The sequence below is a fragment of the Manduca sexta genome, chromosome 16 (assembly GCF_014839805.1).
Source record: "Manduca sexta isolate Smith_Timp_Sample1 chromosome 16, JHU_Msex_v1.0, whole genome shotgun sequence".
NCBI lineage: Eukaryota > Metazoa > Arthropoda > Insecta > Lepidoptera > Sphingidae > Manduca > Manduca sexta.
Window position 1 is genome coordinate 3,585,738 of NC_051130.1, and position 13,978 is coordinate 3,599,715.

Here is a 13,978-nt window from a genome sequence, read left to right on the forward strand (position 1 = left end):
CGATACGTCGTGAGAAAATTATAATATAAAAAAAGCGAGATAGAGTCCGTAAAATAGTTGTATTTTAAAGTCTAACATTCGCGTAAACATAAGAAATCATTGTACAAGCAATGAGCAAATTATAAAGTGAATTAAACGTGGATATTAAATACTCGTCGTTTTTCCATCACACAGTGTTCGCGTACTATCAATATCACGCCCTTTCAATAGAAACCAAATACATTGCAATGCGGAATATTAAAGACGATTGGGGATACCTAGAAATAGTTATTTTAAGCCGTAACGCCTCGTATTCTTCAGGGTTGGTCTCCGAGCCATCATTTACTACATGACGACGACCATTTGCGCGGTGATGCTGGGCATCGCCCTGGTCACCACCATTAAACCCGGCAACGAATCCAAAGCTTACCAGCAACCCAATGCGACAAAGTTGGTAACCAAGGACACCCTTACTTCCGACACTTTGCTGGATTTATTACGGTAAGTACTTTACTAATTAAATTATAAAAGTATTATTTCTCAGTTCTCACTAATATTTTAATCTGACTTATACACTAGCTTTTGCTCGCGGCATCGCTCGCTTGAACGTGTTTTCCCGGAATAAAAAGTGACCAGATGTGTTTCCCGGGTTTTGAACTATCACCATCCCTAATTTAATTTAGACAGAAAGAAGCATTATACGAAAGTTTATAAATATGTTTAGACATGTAGCTGTTTCTTAGATAAAGGCATTGATACTGCTAACCAGTTTTCGATAAAATTTGGCACAAAGAGACATCATGTACTAGGTTAACATGTTATAATATATATCTTATGGAAAAGTACACAGACTTATATACTGTACACAGACTTATAGAACTGTTATAGACATGAAGTAAAATATCGACGCTTGAGAGGCAAACCTATCTGAGCGACAATCAGTAAATTTTTGAGCAGAGTGATTTAAAGTTTTGATTATAATATGAAAATTCAATTCAACTTTTTATTTTACAAAGATATAGTCTAATATTATTAAAATTGTCCTAGACCTACAATACCTAGACCAAAGGACGCAGAAAAACATGGAGATTCAAAATATTTATATAATTCATTTTCGGTATATTTGTCGCTTAGATATGATTGCCTTTCAAGTGTCGATAAATTTCGAAAAACTTCTTGAGAACCTATCAATGCAATTTAAATAGTTCTCAGTAAAAAATACATATGAGGAGTTTTTAATTTAAATTCTGTTGTATTATGTTTTTAGAGACAACAAAAATTTCAGAAACGTAAGGTTTTCTGAAGGGCCATGTGTACCGTATGCGTCATATTAATTTCCGTTGGTGCGAATGAATATTGTGTGACGCTATTCCATTCATTAGTTAAATGCTCTTGATATGTGTTACATGATAATTCCACCTTCCGGTCCACATAACATTAATTAATCCTGCAACATTTATATTAAAAATGCTAAAAGTTAGTCGAAAACAACACGGTTTTACTCACGTTATAAAGTGGTCGGAATCGCCGACCAGTTTCGACCTATTAAGCAGGTCATCCTCAGGGGCGAATGCTAAGAGGACGTTGCGTCGCGGAGGCCTCTTGATCACTCATCGATCGAACTGGTCGGCGATTCCTACTACTTTATAACGTGAGTAAAACCGTGTTGTTTTCGACTAATTTAATATGTCGCGCGTAAGTTTTAATAATATTAATGCTAAAAGTGTTTATGAGGATCGTTTTTTTAACTAAAAGTCGTTGGATAAGCGTCATGACCGGTCCATAGCAGTGGCAATTCTATCCAGATATGCGTATAAAAAGTTTTGCATGGCTTTGCACCAGTGCCCGTAGTAGTCTCATTAAGTATAGGCCAATCACTTTGTATTTTGCCATCCTTAATTTAAAATATGCTGTCCCCTAGGCTGCAGTTCATACTCCGCGACCTATCGGATCTATTGACAAACCCATCACTGCGTTACAATGCATTCCTCTTCTTATAAAAGCATGTCCTTAGGATTTTCCTGTTTTACATCTTAATAAATATTTACACCGTACGAAAACTTCACAAATGAGAAGAATAATATGAGAATAGTATTGTTCTTGCAAAGAACGCTCTCTTGACTTGTACATGATGAGCAAATGCAAAAAAAAAAAAATGATCCGTTAATCAAAGATGTGGGTAGTGTTAATCCATGGGTAAATGTAGCATTTACCGTCATAGAGCAACTTATACAGAACGGGACCAAGGCTCACATTTATTATTTTTCGTGACCACAAAAAGGAGATGTTACCGATAATCATTAATACGTGAAATAAAAACTTTATAACCCTATTAAAGCACATTTCGTGCACGGGATATGCGAGGTTCACCATAATTAAAATTAATTTAGAGAAGGAGTGTATTCTAACAATAATTCAAACATCTTAACATCCCTATTAAGTGGCATGAAGTTTTAACAACAAAAACGGAGACCGATGACTTAACATTCTCCCTGAATCTAGATAGAATAATGGACAGTGGCAAGCGGTCGGTGATCTAAAATAAAAACCAACAATCACTTAGGTGTCCTTATTCAATCTATTGTGATTGCAAATGGAGCGCATCGCGGGCCGGGTCAAAGATCACGAATCCTATATCGAATATAATAGCCGTTACTTGATTTGTTTAGCTCTGATTGCCAAATCATTATTGATTGAGCCTTTGGAAGAGTTTGGTTTTTAAAATACTCACTGTTATATGAAGAATTCGTTTGTTAGTTTTAACGTTTGAACTGCTTCTCATTTCTGAATTTCGTTTACTAATACACTACAACTATCTCGAATCCTAAAATAAACTATAATTGTAGATAAAGGTATAAATATACCTCTGGGAAGCAAACCCACATTTTACTCTGCACTAATAACTTTTGGTCCTTTAAGCAGGATGTCAACATATAGATACCCGTTTGTATAGACACATTTACGTGGCTTTAATTAAATAAACTGTAGTGTTTACGGGTAACATGATTACTGTCATGGCCGTGACAATGACGGATTGATAAACTGCCAACTAGCACGCACGCGTCGCAGGACCTGTTGACAGCCCCGAATATACTCCAATTCCAGTTGCCGACACGTTCGTAAATCAGCCTATTTGCTCCCGGCCCTTTAGTAACTAGATTCATGGTTTATGTTGTTAACTTGTATACGTTCATACAAAATTGTAGAATCAGGTCTTTTTGTCTTTTCATGGGTGTGGTGGCTATCTTATTTGTGGGCCTCTAGACTCCGGACTGAAAATGATCAGAAAACTTAATGTTACTTCGTCTGGGATCGAATAGTTAGCGTGTTAATCGTAACGCGTAAGCAACATCACGAAGGTAGTCATGATATGTACCTGCATTGCATTTATAATACATAAATATGATTATATAATTTTATCTTTATAAGATAATATATTTTGATTTATTGATTCTAGAACATTACTTAAGCTTTTTAGATAATACGTAACTGGTTAATGCATTGTACATCGTTAATAAAATTGTGTGTTTTAATGTTTGTTTCGTTTCCTAAGTGGCACTGGTATAAACACGGCTTTCTTTTTTTCATATCATCGCTCTAAGATTGTTAAGTTTGGCTGTTTATTTCTGAAATTGGATTGTTAATAAAAAAAATGTTTTTCACGGTATAATATAATCGAAAACTTGATTGCTCCACGGATGCTACCGTAAAACCTAAAATTAATATTTCCGCAATTGTACAACCGACGAAATGCCTATCCCTGCTCCGCGAATGCCGCCGATTTCCAGCAACGCGGCCCCGCTCGTATGCGTGAAATATTAGGTTTATCACCGTAATTGCCAATTGGTGACGGTGTGGAAGCGGGACTGCTCCCTGCTCGTCACTCTTCATCTGCTATTTATACGTTAGCGCCCTAGATACGGCCATTAGGGTTGGCATGTCCATGAATTGCGTGGGAGTTGATGCAAAGTCGGGTTGACGTGGTTCATTTTTTTCGAAAATTTAAGTGTTTTGTTCAATACACACCCATACACGCACACTATTCATCCCAGAAGGGGTAGGCTGAGTCGCAACTAGTCTACCCACTTTCCGCTGTGTGTATTCCGTCTCATTGTGTGATAGGTGGCGAGCCTATCGCCAAATCAGGCACAAACTCCATAGTGATACTATGTAGAAAAACCCAATGTCGCTTTGTTCGGCTTTGGGGAACTAATCCGAGACCTCAGCAGTGCAGTCGTACAGTAATACTAATACGCCGACTAAAGGCAAGACTATGTTCGCCGTATTGTGATGATTATACGTATATATTCGATTTGTATGGATTAGGATGGATATAGTGATGTATATATGTTTAGATAGTTTTTGTAGAAGTCTTAAAAAAAGTAAGTAATAGAAATATTCACAAAAATGACTACAATGGGCAGTTTTATTATAAAAATGCGAGGATGAGCTTTTGCGGATTCCACTGTTGTTTCTAAGATTGTAGGATTTTTAACATAGAGTCTGTTCAAAGACAGATCTTACACTGTCGAGTTGTTCTATTTAACCACATTTCTAAAACGAGGTCTCGATTACCAAAAAATCTTGCAGAAGTCGAAATACGCAAGCAATTTTGCCGTATAATCAATTGCGGCACGCTGACTTTTGTAGATTTTATAGCGTGCAGGACTTGCGGCAATACGCAACTCGCGTATATAGATGTATTGAAAAAATGCCGCTAGATTTACCGTATTTGGCAGTTATTAAGCTATATATTGCTATAAGAACTTGCAAGTCTAAACTTGGCAAACGATATCATATGATAGTATGTAATGAAAAATTACCAACGTCCAGCCCTATACAGAAGCTGTCAAATGAAACAATGATTGTGTCTACGTATGAGCGATTGGCAAGCATCGCAGGTGACGTCGGAAATGGTTCTTGCTAAAGAGACAATAGACGTGTGAATGGTAGTTGGAATGCTCTCTGAACCTTCATTATAAAGTCCTCGACCGGGCATCGAAATAAAACTAGTTTTTGAATTTTATCGCGGTTTTTCACTCGACCAACACCTCAGTCCGCGCCGTGACCATGAAAGCTACAAAGCCTTCGCAACGTAAAAAAATCATTAAGTCCTCGACTGGTTTTTGGAATTTTTTAATAGATTTCAAAGTAATATCGACGCTGTTGTTTTCTGTTTATTTTTAGACTGAAATTGCGTTGGTAATAATTCTGTTTTATAGATAGTACATATTTGTTCCTAATCACGTTATTACTATAGAATTTTTACAATAGAGATTTTATAACAAAATAAACGTTTTATTAGAACGAATTCTATTGCATAGGCATTATATATTTCTGTAGCCAAGTGTCTGTGTGCGAGTATTGTTGCGGAATATTAAAGACGGTGTGAATAGAGGGAATTTCGGGTTAGATAACAAAATATGCCATGACTGCGTTGTGTCGAGTTCTAAATTACGAGTAATACTATATAATAAGCGAGATACTTAGACTCAACGCACAAACAAACCAACGTTATTCCGGAAATCTAAGTGTAATTGATAAAAAAAAATACATTAATAAGCAAAAATACGCTACGATTTTTCCTTTAATACCGAAGCTCGCTTCCTGGAATTTCAATAAACATTATAATGAAGTGATTGAGACGTCGCGCCGAGTTCCCTAACGTAATATCTTACTTCCTACCTCTGGAGTTATTACATTTCCACAGAATCTTGTTAATTTACTTCATTTGGCGCCTTTAACGTAATATTGGTAAATAAAAAGCAGGTTTTATTTTGTGCAATATATTATTTAGGGGCTGTACTTAGGCTGAGTAACTTGAGATCCCGGGTAAGGCAATTATTTTGATTGCGTATTTTTTTTGGTGCGGAGATCAAAACCGTGCTTATCTAGCATTAATAGAGTGTTCTGAAAGACCGATGAAAAGAATTTTAACTGAATAATTGTCTATTTTGATTCAATAGTTCAGTATTACAATATTGAAACACTTAAGTGTCGTTTTAAATATTGAAAAAATGAAGGTCTAGAGATTTAAACAATTTATTCTGAGTAAAGTTATATTTTAACAACTTCCATAAAATTAAAGCCATAAACGAAAATAACGCAGTGTATAAAAAATAAATCCATTATAAAGCAATAATTCACTATTAGGCATTATTTACACTTGAAGAGATTACTGTGATTATAATGTCATCATACTTAAGTTTAATAATCTATAGCGTCAAAATTACAAATAGCTAACAATTTCGCTTTTGTTAAACTTTTATAAATAGATAGCCACCATTTTCATTCAAATTTCATAACATTATATTCAGTATGAAAAAAAAATACTCCAATAGGTCCTCATTCACAGATAAAAATTACCTACTGAGAAAAATTATCATTAGATTGGGCGAATAATTATAATGTAAAACAACTTTTATGTTTAATCTAGTGGAGAGTAAGAAATTAAGAATACATTGTTATTATTTAAATACTTAAAGAAGGCGTTCTGTCTGTTTTGTATACCTTGAATAGGCCAAACTTCAGTAATATAGGTAAGCAACTCAGAGTAGGCAATGTCTTGTTTGTTAAGACATCCGAAGTACTCAATTTGTATCTCCACAAATCAAGTTGTTTCTGTACGGTACTGTTTACTTTGTGGTTAATTCTTTACAAAAAATATTGTAAATATCGAAAATTAATCATACATGCAATGTGACGCATGATTCATTTTATTTAAATTTACAATATATTATATTGAAATAAGAAACAAATAATCATAGTAGCCAGTATTAAAAAAGTTTGCGCTAATTTAATAAAGTAATATGGCAATATTATCCTTCGTGATGCATGTATGAAAACTACATGCATATAAATGGTGTTTAGACATGTAAATCAACAATAGGACGGCGGAAGAGAGATGACCTCAGCCATTCAGCGCAGAGCCATGCGAACACCTAATCCGTTTAAGAGATTTGTCCTTCGGCCGACATCTGTAGGGCTATTGACAGTCGTAAACCATCTCAGGGCAATGTTACTCATCACAGTTATGGGGAAAATTACGTGTTAACTCGATGGTTGTGTTAGTGCTCGTGTGAATATTACGACGACGTCAACTATAAAGTATTATATTGCCAGCTTGATAACTGAACAAGTAAAATAGACGTATGTTCATAATATTATTATATTTACTACTAGCTTCCGCCCGCAGCTTCGCCCGCGTGGATTTCGGACTTCAAAAATGGAGGAGGTACTCAATTTGTCGGGATGTTTTTTAATGTATGGTGGTAAGCAGGTGGTCCGATTGTCCGGTCATGGTCTGATGATGGGATCCTGGTGAAATCTAAGGAAGCATATAGCATGATTCAGTATTCACGCGTGATGGCTTATTATTAGCGTATTTCATGTATAACTTTGGTGTTTCTATACCGATTTCTATGATTCTTTTTTATGGAATATTTAATAATGTTATCTTTTTAATTAGGGATAACTGAGAGTGTTATAAACGTCAGAGTAGACAAATATAATGAGAAAGCTTCGAACTGCTAAGCTATCGGGAGTTACACGTGTTATTGTGAGTCAACCATAAAAGATAGACATATGCTGTCGTGGGATAATTTTTATATAATTTTAAGGAGAACATTTCCGTCATACATGATATCTGTGTAGCTTTAACCATTAAGGTTGCACACGCGACGGAAGCTTAAAAAATGGAGTAACTTCTCCCGTTTTCCCAACATTTCTCTTCACTGCTCTGCTCCTATTAATTGTAGCGTGATGAAAAGTATACTATAACCAGCTCAGGAGTATGAAAAATAATTGTACCAAGTTAAGTTAAAATTCGTCGAGTAGTTTTTGTTTCTATAACGGTTATACAGACAGACAGACAGACAGACAGACAAAAATTTTACTAATTGCATTTTTGGCATCAGTATCGATCCCTAATCACCCCCTGATAGTTATTTTGGAAATATGTTTCATGTACAGAATTGACCTCTCTACAGATTTATTATAAGTATGGATTCTGAACATACATCTATAATAAGGTAACGGAACGGACCGAACGTCGGACAGGGGGATGAAAACACTTCTTTAGCGGTCCTCGCAATGACGTTTTGGTCAAAATATTACTAGGTACTAATAATATACTTACACGACAAACATACATTTTATTTTTTACTTATAAAGATTTTTTGTTTGGAGTTTTATTTATTTCTTTATATTATAGACATACAAAAATATTATTATTTTTTTTTAACAAAAATAATATAGTTTTCAGCTATACATAATATGTTTGCGTTGCCTATTTTAAGGTTTTCTACGTGTAATTTCTTGTTAAATATATTAAGAAAAATCATACCTACGATTGTCGATGTTTGTTACAGAAACGTGTTTCCTGAAAACATTGCTCAAGCTACGATAGCGTCCTACCGAACAAAACTTGTTTACGATCAGAACGATACGAAATCAATAAAGGGTGAGTTGTTCAAGCATTTATTTAAACAAAGGTTATTGCCTAAACTAACCTTTACCTGATTGCAATATATTCAATCTCCATCTACGGATCAATCGTAAGTTTATACCAATCAAAATTATAAATTTTAAATTTATTTTATATTACATGCTTGCTTAGCTACAAAAATAAATGAGAAAAATACATAAATATCCAAAGGTAGTTCTTAAGGCTTAATCAAATATATGGATCGCTGTCTCTCAAACTAAGCAAAAGCTTGTATCTTGAGTGACAGATAGGAATTTAAACTTATTCAGGTCACAGCCCGTGTAGAATCGATTAATTGAATTCTAAGTAAACAATACATATTAAAATAACATTAAGATAAATTTTGTATAACATTTACATTTACAAAAAAATAATAAGTTTGTGTGTGTGTGTGTGTGTGTGTATACGTGTATATGTGTGTGTATGTTTCGAAAACGATCTTTAGTACATCACTAAACCAAGAGCTCTTCCGTAGCATTGTAATCGAGACTTAATAACCATTTCTTTACTTTTATTTTGCAATCATGTTTATTTGATCTGTAAATATTTAAAATTTTGTTAATTTTATTGTATTACGTAGAGCTAATGATGAAAATCAATTATTTATAAATGTCATAAGTTGCGATAGCCTAGTTGAACGTACTGTGACTATGAACGCATCTCTTTTTAACCGACTTCAAAAAAGGAGGTGGTTCTCAATTCGATTGTATTTTTTTATGTTTATTACCTCACTACATTCACTGGATAAACCGATTACATGATTTTTTTATTTGACAGCTGGTGCTTTCCGTGTGGTTTCATATAAATTTAATTGTTGGACTCATGACTTTGGAGATACATCAGAAAACTCTTAAAATGATATCAACTATGATTCCGTTAACGGATACAGATTTTTACTTACACAAAAAAACAAAAATAAACTTGTTAACAAAAAATTACACCGCCTCCAAAAACCAAAAAATAATTTAACATGTCTATTAAAATTTAAACATTAGTCATTAAAATTGCTAGTTAAGCTAGATAAATACATGAACTAGTATTATTAGTTAAGCTAGCTAGATAAATGTACGAAAACAATGTGGATAACAAAACGAAATTGTAATATTATATGTCCAAGTGCCTTATCTGAAATTTTGTATAGTTAGATTATAATATTTACATGATAGTTTTGTCTCTGACTCTCTTCCCTACTCTTATTTACTTGAACATATAATAAGAAAGTACAATTCCTCTACATTTTGAACATTATATAAAATTATTCTCTTTTATTGAAGGACAACTAGAAACGTACAAGATAGAAGGAGACTACCAGAGCGGCAGCAATGTCCTTGGGTTGGTGTTCTTCAGCATCGTGTTAGGTATAACGCTGGGCAAGATGGGTGAACAGAGTCGACCGCTTCAAGATTTCTTCCATTCCATGTCAGAGGCCATGATGATCATCACTGGTTGGGTTATTTGGTAATGTATTTTAATAATTTACTAACCAGATTTTTTAAGATTCCACTTTAGGGCAGTTGCAATTATCTGACTGGTAGAGACCGTATTTTATTCACAGCAAGACTGGGCTAATTATAACTTGAACATAAAATTTTATAGGCCGATGAAATGTAGGTTTGCTGTTTCATCTGAGGAGTGAGATAGAGACTTTCCCGCCCTCACACCCACCACTACAACTCCTGTAAGCCAGGATCAGCAGTGGCACGCATTTTGTGACACCGAGCAGTGAAGCTCGGCGAGTCTCAGGGAAAACTAATATGTCATTATCCCGCAACGAAATTAATCAAATAGAAAAAATAGGGAGGAGTTGGAAATATTAATTGTCCACTTCCCTCCAGAGCAATGCGGGTGACAAAATCATGATGTAAGGAGGCGATTTAACCTCAAGGATAGGGACGTTTACAACTAGATAAGCTAGTTATAAAGCACCACGGATAAAATTAAATGAAAGGGTCCTATCACATGAGCTGTTAGATTTGATTACAATAGGCATGGCAAAAACGCCGGAAAGCACGGAAATTCCGTCTAGTCTCAACAAGGTCCATGTAGTATACAACCCCAGATGTTATTTGCATACTGTTTAACATGATGTTGCGCTCTTCATGCCAGAGACCACACTCCCAAAGTACGTGATGAGCAGATTGTTCAACCTCGTAACCAGGTGTAGAGCATGGGCACGCAGGAGAATCAACCAGCCTAAATGAGAACAGTTTACCCTTAAAATTACCATGGCCGGTAAGAAATTGCGATACACAGTAATCTATTTCTAGCCAAGTTTTAATTAGGCGATCGCGAACGTACGGAAAGTATTTATATAAATGACGCCCTTTCGAAGACGAGTCCCACCTACATTGCCATTCATTTAATAACTCGTTGTGTACATCAGTGTGCGTTTTAAATAGTCTATCGATTCTTAAGAGCTCGCGAGACGTAAGAAACTTTTTATCCATATCCTCTCTGGTTGAGTAATACATAGCGGCGCGACGCTGTACCTCCAAATCGACAGGGAGTACACCCGCGAGGACAGGCAAAGCTTCTGTACTAACAGTTCTATACGCCTTGCACAAGAATATCAACGCCAATCGTTGACTCTGGAGCAGTTTCCTGCGCACAGCACCGATAGTTGCCCTATCGGCCCATACAGGTGATCCGTATGTAATGCAAGCTAAGTAAGTCGCTCCATAGATGATTTTGAGCGTAGTGAAAGACAGTCCCCATGTAGAGGTCGATATCCTTGTCAAGGCGTAAAAGTTACGTTTTGATTTTTCCCCGACGTTTTTATATGCTCTAGAAAGGAAAAATTTCGTTCTAAAATCAAACCTAAATAACAAACCGATTCTTTCCTTTTTACAACAATATTATTAAATTTTATTCGCGGCGGTGATTTTAATATACCTTTTAAAAGCAGTTGGAACGTTTTGTGAGGTGCGAATGTAAGGCGATTTCTTTCACCCCATTCAGATATTAATTGTAAACACGTATCCGCCAAACTTTCAAGCCCCGATCTACTATTAGATTCTATTAGTAAGAGGCCGTCATCCGCATATCCGGTTAAAGTGCATCCTACAGGTAAGGGAATTGAAAGAAAATCATCGAAGCTCAAATTCCATAAATAAGGACCTACAACTGAGCCTTGTGGACATCCCATACTCAGCGACCTCGACACGGCATGGTGGCCGAGTTTCAGTTTGGATGTTCCGTACGAGAAGTATGAGTAAATTAGGGAATATATATTCCTATAGCAGCCTCGTATTTTTAACTTAAGAAGTATCATAGGCCACCAAGCATTGTCGAAGGCACCGGAGATGTCTAAGAAGATACCGAGTACATATTTATGTTCCGATATACTTACTGTTCTTCTAACCGATATTGCCGCGTCTGTAGTCGACCTACCTATGGTAAATCCGAATTGATTTTTGTGAAATACTGGTCCGCCCGGTAGCAGACGAGGGACAATGAGGCGTTCTAGAAGTTTACCTAAAGATGGTAACAACGTAATAGGTCTATATGACTTGGGATCATCGGGAGCCTTGTCGCCACTTTTAGGTATTATTCGAATGAAACCGGAGCGCCATATTCGCGGAAATATACCTTCAGCAATACATCGGTTAAAGACAGATAGTAACGAATCTCCGGCTGATTTACACGCTTCTTTAATCATCTTGTTAGACACTTTATCCTCGCCGGAGGCTTTGTTTAACGGCAGAGATGCAACAATGGCAATAAATTCATCTAATGTCGCAAGGTTTGAGACTGGAGAGTTTGGCAATTCCGCGGCCCACATTCTAATTTGGTTGTGATAATTGTTGTCATTAATAATATCATCGGGTATAAGTGAATGCAACAGTGCTTCCGTAGTCTCCTCAATACCAGTCGTATAGCTATTATTAAATTTAATATTATCGATGTAAGATAAATTAATTGGTCTATTTGCTTTAAACTCTTGGTATAAAGGAGACCACGGGCCCTCCTTATCTAACCGCGCGGCGATTTTACGCAATAAATTACCTTTCGATTTTTGTACTGCTGCTCTATAGTGCGACCTGGCAATTTTAAGTTCATTAAAAGCAGATGTAAAAGTGTCACCTGTGACACAACGCTTTTAAGCCTATTAAACCTCCTGCGCGCCCTACGAAAAATTCGGCGTAGGTGGACTAGATTTTCGTTCCACCAATCACATCTACGAGTATTTGTAATTGAACCTCGACCGATAGCAACATCTGCACAGTATGTGAACGTGGCCGACATAAGTTCAGCACATGTTTCAGGTGAGAGATCATTGCGAGTAAAATCTCTGGCATGTCTAGCAAATAAAGAGCTAAAAAAGTCCCAGTTAGCCCCTTTAGTTTTATATCTAAAATCATAGTTGTTATGAATAAAACCTTGTGTCAATCTAGGCAAGAATTCGTACACAATCAGGCGATGGTCACTACATGACGCATCCGGCAGGACACGCCACCTATCAAGTCGAACGTCTCCACTAGAAAGTGTGACGTCAATAGAAGACTCGCCCGTAGGGCTACAGTATGTTGGTGGTGCATCGGGAGTATTGTGAATACCAAGATTCATCTCTGCGATGAAATCTTCGACGGCGCAACGCCGATCGGTATCGGTGGATCGATATTTGCCATACCAAAGAGTAGATGACGCATTAACGTCAGCGCCTATAATTACTTTACGACCTGCAAGTGATCGTAAAACCTGGCGGAGATGGTGTATATGTGGTCCTACCGGGTCCGAGTATTGAAAGTAACAGCTCACTATGAAAACCTTACAGCTCGGATTTGAAACCTCCGCGACTGCACAGTGTGACGTCATGAGATTACGCACTGAAGTTACAGTGAAATTAGAGTTCGCTACATAAATGCCAGCTCGTGAGCTGCTATCAAGCTGTACGACTCTGCTACGCAGTCGAGCGTGTTGATATTGTTCCTGTACAAGTACAACGTCGAGTTTATAATCCCGAACTAACGTATCTAATTCCGACGTCGCCACCCTATCGTTGTGGAGATTTAATTGTCCGATAATAAAGTTATCCATATTAAATTTATTTAATAATTAGTTGACAAAATGAGGGTTTCTAATTTATGTTTGTATGACGGACATTCCTGAGACCCACAGCGATGGTCGTGGGGTTTCTTAAAACGTTTGCAAGTTGCGCATACGGGCTTAAAATCACGATTGTCCTTATGTGGACAAGCCTTGGTTTCATGTGCCTCGGCACAAACGGCACAAGTTGGTGTTTTAATGGTGCAGAACTTATGCACATGCCCGTATTGTTGGCAATTGAGGCAGCGGACTATCTCCACGTCATCAATAAACCTGCAAGTTGCCCAATCTATAAATAGTTTCTCTTTGGTCGCAACTAGATGTTTTCTCACTTCCGAATCAATTTCCACGCCTATCCATTTACGTCCGTGTTCCAAACTACGTTGCCGAACGATTTTTACGGATTTAATGAAATCGTCCTCCTTAATTGGCATTTCATCCTTAATATTTTGCCGATACAAAGCTGTT

General features: G+C 36.6%; 1 protein-coding gene across 1 annotated transcript in view; it reads left to right on the plus strand.

Moving 5' to 3' along the window:
* Window positions 1-13,978, plus strand: part of LOC115447374 (excitatory amino acid transporter 3) — a 30,782-nt gene that overhangs the window by 12,464 nt on the left and 4,340 nt on the right. Inside the window, exons 3-5 of the mRNA XM_030174405.2 lie at window positions 301-480; window positions 8,349-8,440; window positions 9,739-9,922. Coding sequence (XP_030030265.2) covers window positions 301-480; window positions 8,349-8,440; window positions 9,739-9,922 — 456 coding nt within the window. The remainder of the gene's footprint in view (window positions 1-300; window positions 481-8,348; window positions 8,441-9,738; window positions 9,923-13,978) is intronic.